This window comes from Letharia columbiana, assembly GCF_014066305.1.
Source record: "Letharia columbiana isolate WasteWater2 chromosome Unknown xpSc0000094_s0, whole genome shotgun sequence".
In the NCBI taxonomy this organism is placed as follows: domain Eukaryota; kingdom Fungi; phylum Ascomycota; class Lecanoromycetes; order Lecanorales; family Parmeliaceae; genus Letharia; species Letharia columbiana.
In genome coordinates this window covers 4720-22271 of record NW_023501170.1, presented here as the reverse complement: position 1 = coordinate 22271, position 17552 = coordinate 4720, and the positions used below count along the sequence as shown (strand labels likewise).

Here is a 17552-nt window from a genome sequence, read left to right as displayed (position 1 = left end):
TAGTGCATAGATAGGCATGCGCATGTGTTAGCAGCAGCCCCCACGGGGCCCTGCGACGTCCCTACGGGGGCCCTACGGGGCCCTATTTAGGTCCAAATAGGGGTGTCTGGCTATTAAGCAGACACTCCCGGGATTAGGCTTTTTTAGCTGAGTTGCTTAATAGCATGGCATTTGTGCGGAGAAGATTTCTCCGTCGCCAAGGCCCTATGCATCAAAACGGTTAATAGGTATTTATGATTACGAATCAGATTTGAATAGTTACTATCTAATAGTAAGGTGCTATCAAGGAACTAGTAACTACTTGCAATATCAGATAGTTACTATTCGCAATAGCAGAAGTAACTTTGATAGCCCCTACTCTAAGTACTATTCTATATACATATGGCATCAATATATATCATCATCAACATGCGCATCACCAGGGGGTGCAAAAAGTCATTGAATACGCTAGGCCAGATTTAGACGTAACACCGTAGCAACCCCGTTAATATCATTTATTTACCCACATTTATTTATTTCTTATTATTCTACACTCTATATCTAATATAGCTAGAGTACCATATACCCCCCCGTAAAAAAAGAACCTCAAAGACCAATCGTCGTGAGGGTGATACTGTCAAAAAAAGCCGTTTCTTTGAGGCAATTGACAATCGAGGTAATACACCTTTATTACAGATATTCAAAGAAAAAAACGTTCCCAAATCAACAGCGAATTTCTGGCTTTCACAACGACGTCAAGCTCCAGAAGTAGCCTTTCGAAGAATTGGTGCATTTCGTACGGAACGGCCACTCAAAATACCGGATGAAAAGCTTACGGCAATACTGGATCCGAAGAACGAGGCCCGTAACGAAGGCTATGAACGACAAATTGAGGTCTTCTCTTTAGGATGTACTGTCAGATGCTTACAAAACGCACTCCGGACGAGAAAAGCCAATGCCAAGCTATACAAAAAGATCAAATACAAATGGGTATCTTAGTCGAATAAGGAAATTAGGCAGGATTATGGGCATGGTCATGGGGATGAGACAGTGGAGCATTTTTGGGCCTTTGTGGGCTGGACTGATGAGGCTCACGTGGATCCCAGTGCCATGCAAGCAGGCTGGGTACTCAGAGAGGAGGGTCCGGATCAGCGTTACGCTCCCGAAAACGTAGCTGAAATACCCCCGCTCGAGGGGGTAGTTCTGCATATGTCAGCCTTTGTCTCCTATTATCACAAGGGAGATCTGCACTTTTACAACGATCCTGACGATGTTCCGGAGCTGAATGTTACCGTACAAGTGGATGTTCCTAAGAGAAAACGGCCTCCGAAGCAGCGAAAAAGTGAGACTGAAGAGCAATTCCTCCGGAGCGAACGTTACCTGGAATGGCTTGCAGCGGAGCCTCACGACGTCGAAGTACAACCAAAAGAAAACTCTATAACTCAGATATTCTATACCAAGAAGATCCTTCCGTCACATCTCAAAGAAATGCAGGAAGTTGAGCGGAAAACGGGTAAAAAGTGTGTTCTTCAGAAGGATAATAACCCAAGTCACGGCACTCAATCAGCTGTAAACTACGCACGAGAGTATAAACGAAAGCACAACATCGAGACTCTGAAACATCCAGCCCAATCACCGGATCTCAATCCCATAGAAGCCGTGTGGAACATTCTAAAGCAGAGGATGCGTCATAGGAAGTGAAAGAATAAGGATAACTTGAAAAGAGTCCTTCTCGAGGAGTGGGAGGAGATTTCTCTAGAAGAAATCCAGAAACGGATCAATGAGATACCGGAACGCTGTGCATGGCTTATAAATAACGGTGGCAAGGGCATTAAATCAGCTACTTGGTGATCTGGTAGTGGTAGAATAGTAGAAATGTAACCAAAATGACCTGGAGAAGCTACGTCTAAATCTGGCCTAGCGTGTCCAATGACTTTTTGCACCCCCTGGTGGCATCATTATGCGCCATACCAGAGCATCACCCACGCGACTAATTTCATTAAATCGTCTAATTCCGTAACCAAATTTGAGTTGGCGTTAATACTCGTCGCCGTAGAACCTTACCGTCGCAACGTCGATTATTAGAACTTTTCTTTTTCGTGCGTATTGCTGCTAAATTGGTAGAACTGGCGGAAAAGGTTGGGACAGTTGCTGAACCGGCGGAATTTGGGCGGATTCTAATCAGAGTTACTAATCCGGCGGATTTTATGATTTCCGCGACACACGCGCGATCAGCAATTTCAAATTTTGCAGGAACTTTTCAGATTTGCAGATGCTTTCTCTATTTCTCTATACTATATTTAATACTTTAATATTATCGCTATTATATATATACTACGTCGCTATTATATTTATACTTCGTATATATATACTTCGTATATATATATTACGTCGCTATTATATAGAGTACTAGTACTCCTTAAAATAAAGAATAATAATACTATTCATGAAATTTGAAAGTATGCCAAGCACTCAGCCCTACCTGAACTCTTATCTTGGCATATCTAGAACTTTTAATACCGACCTCCGTACTAATATAATTTATCTAGAAAGAATTTTTTCTCTTATATTCTTTTTTAGAATCTACTTCTGTTTGCAAAAATCATTCGCGGGAGCGCCTGTTTGGGAGCTTTTAAACCTCAGCCCACCCTCACGGTAATATTACCGGAGAACGATTAGACCGACTCGCCGGATTAGTAAGGCCCTCCCATAGTAATTTGGCAGCCTTCCTTACCTGTTGCACTCTTCTTCTTCATACCTCGCTGTCGCCCATCAATTTTTTTGAAGCTATCCACAACTCCGCTCTACAACTTCGCCCCGCCCACTATGACCTCTCAAGAACGCGTCGTTCGCCAGCCCCCGCAATACGGGGGCTTCGAGGATACTCAGGAGGAGCTGGATTGGTACGGTAGCAACCCTGAAGGCATTGATCGGGATCGTCCTCTGCCAGAGGTTCTCTCGGAAGACGATATGGCCCTGCTGCAGGAGAAGGATGAGAGTGACCCCAGTGATGCTGAGTGGAGTCGCGGCACGTACTCTGACGCGTCTAGATCGCCGTCGCCACCATTCAACACCCTCCCTATCTTCTACCACCCCCCTATCAAGCGGAAGGCCTCTGTTAGCCTTGATAAGCAGAAAGAGCCGCGAAAGGGGACCAAACGTAGCAAACTCGCGCCTGTGATACCCTCGAAGGTCGGGCTAATTACCGAATCATACCCCGAAACTATAAATCCTTATCGAATTATACCCCTAATTACTGAATTATACCCCTACATTAAAATTTGAGATATAATTCGATAAGAATTAATTGCTTAAGATATGATTTAGTAATTTATTAAATTTACTATATAGACTATTAGAAGTAAAGAGACGAATTATATTTTCATATCTCAAACTATATAATTCTTATAAATTCATACCTCATCTTACATTTTCATACCCCTTATTAAAAAAATAGGGTATGAATTTATAAGTTGTTAGTCTTTGAGATATGAATTTGTAAGTTATCATTTCTTAGGGTATGAAAATATAAGATATCACGCTCTACGAGGCTCTATTTAGATTTAAATAGAGGTATCTAGCTATCAAGCGTAAACACCCCCGAGACTAAGTCTTTTTAGTCGAGTTACTAATATAATACTTTTATATCTATAAATTATTAGAAATTATTAGTAACCCGAGTTATCGCTAAAGAGTTAAATAGAGATATTTATACTTTACGCTATAGACATCTCTAAGAGGCCTCGTAGAGCCCTCGAAGAAATAATTTCTAATATTAACTCGCTCTATAGATGATAACTTATAAAATTATACTTCTATTAATAGTATCTTATAAAATTATATCTCTATTAATAATATCTTATAAATTTATATTCTATTAAGATATGAAAATATAAGATAAGATATAAATTTATAAGAATCTTATAGTTTAGGGTATAAAAATATAATTCGCCCGAGAGTAAAGACTATATATGAGAGTTATAGACTGGGTATAGATAGGCTAGAGAATTAAATTTAGCTCACTATTAGCAGCCTCTACGGAGGCCCTACGACGGCCCTACGAGGGCTGCTACTAACACCCACTCGACTTTCGTCTAATATATCTAAGTTAATAGATTACGATCGAAGATATTTTCTCTTTTCTATAATCGAATAACCTAGGTCGCGAATTTTCTTCTTTGCGATTTTTATTATGAATGGCAAATTATTAAATTATATTTCAAGTAATAATAAATTACTAAATTATATCCCTAGGGGTATAATTTAATAATTAGAAGTATAATTCGATAAGGATTTATAGTTTCGAGATATGAATTAGTAATTAGCCCCTCGAAGATCGCGTTAAGATATCTACGATAAACCTAACGATCCCAGCAAGCATATGTTAAATGTTCGTGAAGTACTCGATGAGATTAAGGTCAAATTCTACGATTTAAAGGCGGGTATGATAGATTGAGAGAACGATGTAAGGGAGCGTATTTCCGCTCAGTGGGTGGCGATGTTACGCTAAATGATCGGGCTTATTCTTTAATAAGGGGTTTAAGAGGCCTTGAAGGAGCTCGCCGGCGATGAGTATAATATAGCCTGGCTAAAGGCGTCAGCGAGGCGGAGTAGGGAGGATTAAACTAGACTACATAGGCAACACCATCGATAAAGTCCTCTTCCCCGTGAAAATCCCCAGCTCCGGTGACGGCGAGTCTTCTTTCCGCCCTGTATACCTCGGGAAGGCGGAGAGCCTTTATTATACGAATAGCCTCATCGATGATAGCGAGATCTAGCGACGGTGTAATAGTGACAGCGAGGTTGCTACGAGGCCGCGCCTTATTTTAATATAACTCTTATATAAACCTGACGCGGCCTTATAATTCCGCTACTGATATTTTTCTTAGCATAGACTAAGATTTAAAAGTATTCGTCTATTTTTATCGTAACCACAGCCAAATATACGTAAGAGGTATTTCGTATTATATAGATATAGAATTATATTTAAGTAGTCGTTATAGTAGTTACTATAGCTATTTAAGTAGATTACTTAGTTTTATAAGAAAACGTATAATATTAGAAAATACGAAAATTTTAAATTCGATAAATTCGATATAGCTAGCTACTACTATTATAGCTATTACTACCACTTATTTAAATAACTACTATATCTACTACGTCAGGCCCACTTAGATTACTATCGTTTAGTTTACTGAGAGCTTCGTCGTAGTCTTTACTATAGTATCTTCGTAGTAATATATCTAGTAAGGTGAAAGAGATACGATTTTTACGCGTTAATAGATCGATAAGGTCTAAAAAATAATAATTTAAGTTTCTTAATGTAATAGCCTTGATAGCAAGAAAGAACTAGAGTTATTAATCCTTATTATACGGAGTTACCATAGAATTTTAGTAAGAAGTAGACATTTAAGTATTGAATCGGACTTATCGAATTTAAGATTCCGCATTTCCTAGTATTATACGTTTTCTTATAAAACTAAGTACGTCTAGTAGATAGAGACTATACTAGTACGCGTAGCAGCTATTAATATAAAATAGTAATGTAATTTGTCGGCGATCGACGACGCTAAGTATTATCATGTATGGCTAGCCCACGTAATTATAACCCTTCTCGTTTTAAATTATACTTTTAAGTAGGTAATATAGATATATATTAAAAGAGGGGGTGTATCTATATTAGCTTCCTTCTTTTAAATCACATTGCTAAACCTATCTAGTAGATAGATTTTTTGCTTTTAGAACTAGTCGAAGAATCATTCAGAGATATTCTTGATGTTCGCTGGGTCAATACTTCGTTTTATATTCCTACTGCTCAGTCTATAAGGTAAAGTAGTCCTATCTATAACAGATTCATCAGTCCTCTTTCTTTGTCCCCGAGGATCAAGCTCCGTCGAAAATATGCAGCGAGCTTCGCTTCTGCCATCAGTCTTCCCATGGGCTAATTACCGAATCATACCCCGAAACTATAAATCCTTATCGAATCATACCCCTAATTACCGAATCATACCCCTACATCAAAATTTGGGGTATGATTCGATAAGGATTAATTGCTTGGGGTATGATTCGGTAATTTATCAAACTTGCTGTGTAGACTATTGGGAGTGAAGACTGTGTGTGAGAGTCACAGACTGGGTGTAGATAGGCTGGGGGGCCAAATTTAGCCCACTGTTAGCAGCAGCCCCCACGGGGGCCCTGCGACGGCCCTACGGAGGCCCTATTTAGGTCTAAATAGGGGTGTCTGGCTGTCAAGCGCAAAAAAAGCCTAGTCCCGGGGAGTCTGCGCTTGACAGTCAGACCCCTATTTAAACCTAAATAGGGCCCCCGTGGGAGCTGCTGCTGCTAACACCCACTCGGCTTTCGTCTGATATTTAAGCTGGTAGGTTATCCATTAAATACGGTCGGAGATATTTCCTCTTTTCTATGGTCGGATGGCCCAGGTCGCGAATTTTCTCCTTTGCGATTTTCATTATGAATGGCAAATTACCAAATCATACCCCAAGTAATGGCAAATTACTGAATCATACCCCTAGGGGTATGATTCAGTAATTAGGGGTATGATTCGGTAAGGATTTATAGTTTCGGGGTATGAATTAGTAATTAGCCCGTCTTCCCATACTCCAGCACACTTTCGAAGATTACGGTCGGCCGCTGCTACCGCCCTCAACTTTTAGTAGTAGAGATTTGCTCATAAGGTACGCGAGACTGTCTTGCTTGCTCCTTTAGCTCGCCTGCTATCAATTCTCAACTCGAACCCCAGAATCGTTAGCAACGTCGATCAAGCTATTCAATTACTAACGCTACGCTATATAGGACCTTAAATTTAGCGTCGACGGGAGGGCGGCTCTACTCAAGGAGTGTATAGGCGTGACTTCCTTGTAGGCATTTGCAGCTAGCTACATGTATAATAGCGGCTTGGCCTAATGGGATATATCCTGCAGCAGTCTTCCTGCTTTATAGAATAATTAACACCTTCTATCCACCAGAACTCCTCTTCTTCAAATCTAAAGGGCGTTGAGATATTCTCCAAAGCTGTAGCAACCACACTAGGACCCAAAGGACAAAATGTCTTGGTCGAAACGAGCTATCGCTCTCCTAAGATCACTAAAGATGTCGTCCAAAAGACCATTAGAGAATAGATGCCCATGCTAAATATCAACTTATAGAATCTATTACATCGAGATATTGATGAATAGTGGGAGGTCGTATTCTAAATCGAGTTGCGTCTTCGTTTCCTCGAAAGCAAGTGTAACAGTTTGTCAGCAATATCGCCGCTCGATAGAGGTCTCCCACAGGCTGAAGATCTATCTTTATTTATTGTTTTAAGGCGTTCGACATCCATAGCTTTTGCGTTCGTCCAAAGCCATGTTCCACTGTAACTCTAGCAGTTGCCATTTGTGCGTTAAAGCGTCGCTTCCTCTTAGAGACCAAGCCCACATAGGGGGACATAACGTGACGTTGATGGATATAGGCCTTATCCCCAAAGACATGGTAGCGTCTAGGCTTCCCTCTGAAGACTCCATCAAGTCTATCAAGTATACCGGACTTCTGAAGCATCGTAACATCTGCTATCTTTTCTTTAAGAGGATCAAAGCTGGCGTCAATAAGACCGTCTGGACAAGTAATTGCCATCCAAGCCATACCATGAGACTTCTTGTAAGCGGAGTAGAAGAACTCCTCCCTCTGCTTTGGTCGTGCAAGCCTTCGAAAAGTTCCATCAACAAAAGCCCAAATAGTACTTCGTCTACGATGACTATTAAATCGCTTAACGATTCGAGCGTATCGGCGAATTCGATTATAAGTAAGCGAGAAATGCTAATAAAGAATAGAATTATAACGCCTTCGTAAATGCTTAAGTATATTATTTAATATAATAGATAAGTAGCTTTTTGAGCGTCCAAAGGATTGTGTGAGTTCAAAGAGTAGTCGTAGCTACGAAAGCTTGCTTAATAATAGATATAAAGCGAATTCTAGACTAGACCGTACTCGCTCTCGATACTCTATATTTTCTAGATTAAAGTAATTAATTAGAAGACGTATTTCTTCTTTCGTAAAACGTATAATCCTTCGTAATCGTTTCGGTATCTATTTATTAAGATTAAATTTAAATTAATCGTATTCCACCGAGGCACGCGGGTGACAGAAGTCGTTGCACACTAGCCCCAAATGGAGAATAGGGCAATCCCCCACCAAATTTCTATGCGCCAACACCATTCTTCTCTACTAGAATCCTGTCATTTGACCCTCGCCATCTATGACTGCCTGTAATCTCTTAGGCATACTACATATACACTCGTTAATGAATTTCTGAGAAGAATGGTGTTGGCGCATAGAAATTTGGTGGGGGATTGCCCTATTCTCCATTTGGGGCTAGTGTGCAACGACTTCTGTCACCCGCGTGCGAGGGTACGTATCTATGGCGTGGCGCAGCAGCGACGATAGCCCAAGAACTTAACAATACAGTCTACCTAGGCTATAACGATATATCGTTTCATAGAGACAGTATCGTTACAACCAAATTATCGTTAAGCCTAGATTTACACTAATTACTATTAAAATACGTCTGAATCGATGCCTGCTTTTGCGCAGAAGCCTTACGAGCCCTGATCTCTCTCTTATATCGATTCAGACGTGTGATTAGTATATCATCGCCGTCGTTTTGTTGTTCCTCGTATAATTATAGACGTTTTAGTAGCTTTAGGGCCTCTGAATCCTTGACACGAGGTATCGAAATATCCTCTTCATCAGTCTTGTAAGCCCGTTCTTCATGACTATAGGTAGCTGCAATCAGGTCTATAATACTCGTATCCTTATCTTTATCAACTACATCCTCATTGGTAGAATTTAGGAAACGGGCCACATGCATTGCCGATTTGATCTTTTCCTAGGAAGCTAAGGCCTGAATCCGCTTATTCATTTGAGATAACACATCGTCGTTCAGCGTCAGTAACTGCCCGGCGTCGTTTTCGAGTAGGATTAGGCGGTGGGGGAGAGATAGATGCCCTAGGCCCACTGGAATCCTATCTCAATGGCGGCGACGATGGCGAGGATATATTGTTTAGGGCCATTGGATATAACGATATTACTGAATTTACTAGGCAAATGCTAACGATATCGTAGTAGATAAGTTATCGTTATTCTATATCAAAAATAATTATTATATGGCTATATAATCGTTACAACCAGAATATCGTTATATGGCGAATCGTTATAGCCTAGATAGACTATAACACTAGAAAGGCCGTAGCAATAATACCCCCCTCGTTGAAAGCGTCCATGATATATAAATGTGATGGAATAAAAAGGTTAGATAGGAAATTGTGATAGATTTGATTAGATCGCGCTAAGCCCAAGATATTACCCAATTAAGTTAGCGGCCGCCGGATAAGGCTGATCCCGCTTTAAATCATTCTTTTGAAATTCGTTGCTACGGTTGCTAAACCTGTCTCGCTAAAGTGATCACTCTACAAGACAAGTTCGAAAATCTTAGTGCCCGTCTCTTACAAGATGTTGCCTCGAAAACGAACGAGGTAGCTGGTGATGGTACCACAACCGCCACTGTCCTCGCTCGCGCCATCTTCTCCGAGACTGTCAAGAACGTCGCTGCCGGATGCAATCCTATGGATTTGAGGAGAGGTACACAAGCCGCTATCGAAGAACAACAAGCGTGATATCACCACTGGCGAAGAGACTGCTCAGGCGGCCACTATCTCGGCAAACGCCGATACCCATATGGGAAAGCTTATCTTAGATGCTATGGAGAAGGTTGGCAAGGAGGGCGTTATCACTGTCAAGGAGGGAAAGACGATCGAGGACGAGCTTGTGGCTACCGAGGGTATGAGATTCGACCGTGGCTTCACCTCCGCATACTTCATCACCGATACTAAGTCCCAAAAGGTTGAGTTCGAGAAGCCTTTGATCCTGCTGTCAGAGAAGAATATATCTGCAGTCCAGGATATAATACCCGCGCTTGAAGCCTCCACTCAGATGCGTCGTCCACTTATCATCATTGCTGAGGAAATTGATAGAGAAGCTTTGGCAGTCTATATCCTCAACAAGCTACGTGGTCAGCTACAAGTTGCCGCTGTCAAGGCTCTTGGTTTTGGTGACAACCGCAAATCCATTCTGGGCGATCTCGGCATTCTCACCAACGCCACTGTGTTCACGGTCAAGCTTGATATCAAATTGGAGAAAGCTACGCCGGAGATGCTTGAATTAACTAGCTCGATTACGATTACGAAAGAGGACATCATTATTCTGAACGGCGAGGGCAGCGTAGACGTAATAGCACAGAGGTGCGAGCAGATTCGCGGCGTTATGAATGATCCATCAACGTTCGACTACGAGAAGGAGAAGCTATAAGAGCGCCTGGCTAAGCTGTCCGGAGGTGTGGCTGTGATTAAGGTTGGAGGTGCTTCCGAAATTGAAGCTGGAGAGAAGAAGGACCGCGTTGTTGATGCTTTGAACGCGACCCGTGTAGTTGTAGAGTAAGGTATCCTACCAGGTGGAGGGACTGCACTCTTGAAAGCTGCCGCCAATGCGCTAGGCTCCGTCAAGCCCACCAACTTTGATTAACAGCTGGGTGTCAGTATCATTAAGAGCGCCATCACTCGCCCAGTATGTACGATTGTCGAGAACGCTGGTACTGAAGGTAGCGTTGTCGTTGGCAAGCTTGTGGATGAATTCGGATCAGACTTCAATAAGGGCTTTGACAGCGCAAAGGGCGAATATGTTGATATGATCGCTTTCGATACTACGATATGGCATACTTGGCACGGTGTTGAATTGATGACCTGATATGCGTTGGACAAGCAAGGGTTCGAGCTAGTCTACTTGCTAGATGCTATCTGTCTAGGATCAATACAGCTAATGTACAGCATTTGTAATCGTACGCTTCCTCAAGAATAGCTGCAGGAAATGTACTGATAGAAGCTCGGGGTGTTAGTTGCAATGAGCTACTATACCGGTGCCATCATCAACTAGCAAATAAACGATATGGATGATGCAATTTCGCCGGGGCAATATCGAAGGACTAGGGGAAAAGTAGGCCTCGCACCGGTGTTTGTCTGTGGCTTTAGGCTTGAGCGAAACGTCGGATAAACTTATCATCTAAAACAGAATTTTCTCAGCATAGTCCAGAAGCTTTGGATTGGGCCTCACCTTTCGGAGCGCTTGATTTTCTCCTTGTCATCTTTCGGCTGCGACCATTCAGAAAGGGCGACTGAGAGTCTTCGATGATTGGTCCAAGGGTCTTCGCCTGCTTAGGTCCAGCTTTTTGCACCTTACTTGGCCGAACCTGCGAATTTATATCGTTGAAGCCGGCCGTAATAATGCTACGTTTTCCTTGTCTAGGACCTTTAACGCTGCCCTGTAGCTTAGTTGATTCTCGCGTGATGCTCACTTCTCTATGCGAGCTTGGAGTTTTGGTGTCATGACCATGAGCGGTGACTTGAGTAGGAGAGGTGGCTATTGAAGATCTGGGCATCGCGTAATTATGCCCAGCTTTGGAATGAGTGCGCCCCTGCGACTGCGAGTAAGACTTATCCGTGGTCCCAGAGCCGGTATGTGGTGTAGCTTCGCGGAACGATCGTTGCTGTCTTCGCTGCGTCTCAGAAAGTACCGTGGTATGGAATACCGAGTTGCGGGAGTAATCGTGGTCTTTGGTACGGGAACCGGCTCCAGGAGTCGATGGGAACAGGTGAGATATATCCTCACCAGCTATGGTTTGAGACTCTTCTCGAGCATAGCTGGCAAAAGGGTTATCCAGTTGTAATTCGTCAAGGCTTCCGAAGGGTGAGGATTCAGGTGGTTGTGAATCCTCTAGTATTGGGATAGAGGATTTAGGAGTCGCGGGCCGCACGGAAGAGCTTTGATCTATCGAGGCGTGCTGGGAGTCTCGATGCTGAGTATGTATTCTGTGAGCTGGTTGCGTACCTCGAATGGAAGGGCTTTGCCCAACCATCCTAGACGAGGATCGTTGCTGTCTTCGCTGCGTCTCAGAAAGTACCGTTGTATGGGATACCGAGTTCCGGGAGTAATCGTGGTCTTTGGCACGGGAACCGGCTCCAGGAGTAGATGGGAACAGGTGAGATATATCCTCACCAGCTATGGTTTGAGACCCTTCTCGAGCATAGCCGGCAAAAGGGTCATCCAGAATTAACTCGTCAAGGCTTACGAAGGCTGACTTTTCAGATGGCTGTGAGTCCTCTACTATTGGCGGTCGGTTCGCGAAATGCATAGAGGATTTGGGAGTCGCGGGCCGCACGGAAGAGCTTTGACCCATCGAGGCGTGCTGGGAGTCTCGATGCTGAGTATGTATCCTGTGAACCGGTTGCGTACCTCGAATAGAAGGGCTTTGCCCAACAATCCTAGATGAGCTAGGCCTCGTAGCCTGCGTTACTTGAAGTGCCATGATCTCCAGATCCTTGGCCTTTACTTGATCGTTCGCCTTATTCAACATGGCCTGCAAGCCCGAATATTCGTCATTCTTTTCAGAGGTGCGCACGTTGATTTCCTTCAGATGAAGCTGGAGAGCCTTCCTTGTCCCGATAACAGCCTCTTTCTCGCTCCGTGCCTCTTTCAGCAATACTTGCAACTGAGCAGTCTCCTTTTCTGATTTCTCTTTCTCCGCTTTCAGCATACTGACTTGTCTGGTTACGTTCTTCAACTTCTCTTCGGCCGGGGACTTCTCCAATCTCAGCTGCTGGATAGCGTTCATGTGCTCGCTTTGCATATTTGCAATCTGCATGTTCGCTGCCTTTGATAGCTCTTTTCTCAATTGCTCCCCCTTAGCCATAGCTTGGCTCTCGCTCGTTAACTTTTCTTCTCGCACTTTCGTTGTTTCTTTGCACGCAGTCTCGAGTTGTTCTTGGCTAGTAGCCAAAAGTTCAGTCGATTCTCTAGCATCTGTGGAACTTTGCTGAAGTTGACTGGAAAGATCTGCAGCTTCTTTCCTTAAACTGACAATTTCGCTCTGAAGAGTTCTATTTCGAGAGTCAAGCTCCTGGATGTGGAGTAAAGCTTGTGAGGCCTCTGTAGGTTGGCTGTGACCTCTGGCTGCAACGGTCTCTAAAGTCACAATCCTTCGCGACTGCTCTTGGTCTTTGAGTCGAAGAGCTATAACTTCTCGGCGAGCGTCCGCAAGTGAGCTCTCGGTTGCCTGTAACCGTTCTCGAACAGTAGCCCTCACCTCCCGAAGGTCGCTGATTTGTTCTGACAAGGCGTGTTCAGAAAAGATGTTACCGCTTAAAGCCCGAAGTTGATCCTGCACAGCCAGCGCAAGCTGCTTTTGTCCTGCCTCCATCGAGTTAGAACTTTCCTCGCAAGCTTCGACGGAACGAGCAATCCTATCTTTGTGTTAGTATGGTTATGATCGACTAGACGAAAGGCACGTACCCTTCGACAAAGCTGTCCATATTATCATTGAGCTTTCGGAGGTCTTCTGGCTTGACAGTATCCGCATTATGAAGCTTTTGCAAGATTCTGAAGCATTGCTCTAGCATTGGCCCAACCTGGCCATGGGACTCTGACTCTGAATCTTTGTTGGGCGGGACGATAGACTGGGCCTGGTGCAACAGATCGTCGATTTTGCTAGTGATAGTATCGCGATGGCTGGTGAAGATTTCCAATAATCGCCCATGACTGGCAGTGATCCTGGAAATCTGATCTTCCAGTCGGTTGCTTCTCTCGCGTTCGGCCATAAGCAAACTTTCGTCGCCTCGAAGCTGGGTACTTTGATGTTGTACAGTCTGGGCAAGATTCTCGATTCTATGACGGGCTTCGTCCCCAAGTTGTTGGGATCTGATGCGCTCATGCTCTGCTGACTTCTGGGCATCCTGCAGTGTATCGTGTAGTTCCTTTCTGGCTAAGAAGACATCCTCATGCTTTTTGTGCAAGTCATCCGCATCCTCTCGAAGCCGCTTGTGATCATTTGTGAGGCCTTTGACATAGTCATTCAGCCGCTTAATCTTGCTTTCCCAGATCGGCTTGTTGGCCTTGAGTTTTGACAATTCGGCAGTCTTCCGAGTCTCACGTTGTACGACCTCCTGTAACTGACCAGAGAGATTAGTGCTCATGTCTCGTAATTCTTGGATTTCAGCCCAATTCTGGTGTTGTGTAGCCCTGAAATCTTCGAGCTCTTGCTGCCCTTGCCTTCGACGATAAATGAGTAGCTTTAGAAGATCATCCTCTGTATAAGTTTTCTTGGGCGGCGGAGGACCAACCGTAGCTGGGCCTGTCGTGGTCTTTCTCCGGCGGGATTTGGTGACCTTGGGAGTACCAGCCACTGAGGTCAAAGGATCCTTAGTGGTCTTGGCTGAACGGTTGTGCATGTTCAATGGTGGTTGATGAACGACCTTCACGGTTTCGGCGGGACTGTGATCGGAAGCGAGGGCTATTGTAGTGGGTGTTGCGTTTGGAAAAGGCACTGGAAAAGGATCCTGGAGCACTGGTATGTTGTTGGTTCCGGCTAGATTATGACCGGACGCGAGAGCTGTGGTAGCGGGCATTGCGTTTGGAAAAGGCACTGAAAAGAGATCTTGGAGCACTGAAGTATGATCATGCGTAGATGAGAGGCCTCGGTGAGCTTCGACATTGACAGCATTTTGAGCAGCTTGAGTGGTGTCTGGTAGGGGTGGCGACTGATGGGAGCGTGTCTCAGTGAGGATAACGGGGGTTTGCTTCGGTCTTCGGAAGTCGAGTTGTTGAATTGGCTTGGCTTTGGTGAAGGAGAAGCCAGCAGCGGGGTCTTTACCTGAGGAGGCTGGTCGAGTGAGCACCTTTATCGGTGCTTGCTGAGAGGCTTGTTGGGAGGCTTGTGGAGAAGATTGACCTGAGCCTCCTGAAACGATGCCCTCGAGAATAGCTTCATCGGTTTCAGCCTGAAGCCTACTGTTGACATGGCCTTGAGGGCCTATATAAGGGCCTGAAAGGTCAGCTGTACAGCGGTCGATGCTATTAAGATGAGGTACTTGCCATGGTGAATGCTTAAGACAAGCTGTGTGGGCCAGTCTTGATCGGTAGCTTGCCTCCATTCCCCGTCGTCAGCGTATAGTAGTTAGCCTCTAAAGTTCGGGATGGAGGGTCATAGGAGGCAGCCATGCTTGCGAATTACTCCCAAACCCTAGAGCGTAATGGTTGAAGGACTGTCGAGAAAGCAGCAAGCCAAGAGTGTGGAGACGGTATCAGGGGACAAGGCAAACATTCATTAGATGAGGCGTGACTTCCTTGCAGGCATTTGCAGCTAGCTACATGTAGAATAGGTGCTTGGCGGTAGGGTTATACCTTTAGCGTATTCAAAAACATCTGGAATGCTTGGCACCCGAGATCTTTCACACCACACACCGAAATTCGTACTGTAGCATAGAAATCTCTCCGCAAAATCCTTTAATAACACTGCTATCGTTAGCATAGGTCCCAAATGAAAAAATGAAGCTATACTGAAGTCTTGGCATGTTCCTCAGCCCCCCAATCGCCATGGTTGTTTCCCTTGATACTCCTACTCAGGCGAAGGCCGAGCATCTTCTTCATTCCTACTGAAAGCCTTCGCAAGTAGCCAAAGAGGTCCGCTGTTCTCTTAGTACTGTTTATAGGTGGAATCAGCGCTTACAGATGTATTATACTATGGGCCGTCTACCTCACGCCCTACCTAATGGCCGTCCTCGTCGACTTACTCGTACCACCGCTGCAAAGAAGGCTCTTCTAGAGTATCAGAGTCGGAAACCGTAAGACGAGCTGGCGGTATTCCTGGAGGAAGAGTGGGGCATTAGAGTCAGCCAGCCTACGGTCAGCCGTCTATTAAGAGAGAGTAGGTATGGCAACGGTCTCTAGCATTCGACCCGGCCTTAGGCGGTGGAAGCGTCCGTCGGGCGAATTACTAATTCATACCCCAAAAGTATGGATCCTGTCAGCGTGTCTAGTTCCTTCTATGCATGCGTCCTTCCTACATCCTTCCATGCAATTCCATCATTGTTCCTTTCATGTAGTTAGCCATAGATAGCAGTGCTTTGTTCTCCATCAGCTACATAATAGCTGATGGCCCCACCACTGAATCTACATGCATTCTACATCATCACCGTTGTGCCTCGCTGAGAGATCCTTACCGAATCATACCCCTAATTACTGAATCATACCCCTACATCAAATTTCACGGGCGAATTACATTTTGGGCGAATTACTAATTCATACCCCGAAAGGGCAAATTACAAATTCATACCCCAAACTATGCGATCCTTACGAATTCATACCCCATCTTACATTTTCATACCCCTTACCAAAAAATGGGGTATGAATTTGTAAGTTGCCAGTCTTTGGGGTATGAATTTGTAAGTTACCATTTCTTGGGGTTTGAAAATATAAGATACCATGTTAGCAGCAGCCCTTACGGGGGCCCTGCGACGTCCCTACGGGAGCCCTACGGGGCCCTATTTAGGTCCAAATAGGAGTGTCTGGCTGTCAAGCGCAGACACCCCCGGGACCAAGCTTTTTTAGCTGAGTTGCTATTATTAGAAGGGTATTTTAGAGGGGTAAATTACAAATTCATACCCTAAAACCTTGGATCCTTACAAATTCATACCCCTAATTACATTTTCATACCCCTTTACTAAATCTTAGGGTATGAAAATGTAATTTACCATTCTTTGGGGTATGAATTTGTAATTTATTAAAATTTGGCCTTTGAGTATCCGGCGTTTAAGGTCTCTAAAGAAGCCTCGGAAGCATTAAAAAGCCCCTAGAAAATTGAACCCTAAAGTTAACGTGCTTGATCGGTCAACGAGAATGACTGGGCTTCGAGACTCTTGGCATACTAACATTAGCGCATGGAGATGATTGGTCAAAATTGGTAGGGCTACCGCAAGGGTTCTCCAGAATAACACCGTCACTGTAGGCCTTTCTCCAGAGCCTTCACGGGGTATTCTACGAATATTGTTGTTTTGTAGAAAGACCCTGATCGACAGATCTATGCTACATTCGGTTAGACCGCTAAATTTTTGGTGTGTATGCCAAGAGTCTCGAAGCCCAGTCATTCTCGTTGACCGATCAAGCACGTTATCGCGGATGGGGTGAGTTGGGGATTAGACCCCGGAGCGAGGTTTTGACGAGTTACACGGCGAACCCTAGAGGTCTTCAGTTCGGGGTTCCCGAGGCCGGTCCGGGCTAATTTCGCAACCCCCGAAGATCTAACCTCAGCGCACTATGGTAAATTACATTTTCATACCCCAAGGAATGGCAAATTACCGATTCATACCCCATTGGAGTATGAAAATGCCATTAGGGGTATGAATTTATAAGGATTTAAGGTTTTGAGGTATGAATTTGTTATTGGAAAGCTTGCTTTCTTAATGCTTAAGACTTGAAAACGAGAATGGGTGCTACGCTAAGGGGCTAGTGACCAATCAGATCATCGGATTCCACCATTTCTAGTCTAAAACACACCTTATTTCTTCATTTTCGATCTAAACACGGGTACACGCGGGTACGTCCAAAAGAGGAAGCTGGAAAAGAACTTCAAAATCCTCAAATCTACCTTTTTGATTCCTTTTATTTTATCAAAAATATGATAATAAACTAAATAC

At 44.1% G+C, this 17552-nt stretch overlaps 4 protein-coding genes across 4 annotated transcripts; 3 read left to right on the top strand and 1 right to left on the bottom strand.

The window, feature by feature from the left end:
* Positions 1-1089: 1089 nt before the first annotated feature.
* Positions 1090-1680, top strand: HO173_013244 (uncharacterized protein; the record flags this gene model as incomplete). The annotated part of the gene is made up of 1 exon (XM_037315067.1): positions 1090-1680. The coding sequence occupies one exon, from the start codon at positions 1090-1092 to the stop codon at positions 1678-1680; it is 591 nt and encodes a 196-aa protein (XP_037158043.1).
* A 1125-nt stretch (positions 1681-2805) lies between these two features.
* HO173_013243 (uncharacterized protein) lies at positions 2806-3264 on the top strand (the record flags this gene model as incomplete). The annotated part of the gene is made up of 1 exon (XM_037315066.1): positions 2806-3264. One exon carries the CDS (start codon positions 2806-2808, stop codon positions 3262-3264), a length of 459 nt encoding a protein of 152 aa, XP_037158042.1.
* Positions 3265-9711: 6447 nt separating this feature from the next.
* HO173_013242 (uncharacterized protein) lies at positions 9712-10341 on the top strand (the record flags this gene model as incomplete). The annotated part of the gene is made up of 1 exon (XM_037315065.1): positions 9712-10341. The coding sequence occupies one exon, from the start codon at positions 9712-9714 to the stop codon at positions 10339-10341; it is 630 nt and encodes a 209-aa protein (XP_037158041.1).
* A 763-nt stretch (positions 10342-11104) lies between these two features.
* On the bottom strand, positions 11105-14955 carry HO173_013241 (uncharacterized protein; the record flags this gene model as incomplete). Its single annotated transcript, XM_037315064.1, has 3 exons — positions 11105-13325; positions 13375-14902; positions 14949-14955. The coding sequence occupies 3 exons, from the start codon at positions 14953-14955 to the stop codon at positions 11105-11107; spliced, it is 3756 nt and encodes a 1251-aa protein (XP_037158040.1).
* Positions 14956-17552: the final 2597 nt, after the last annotated feature.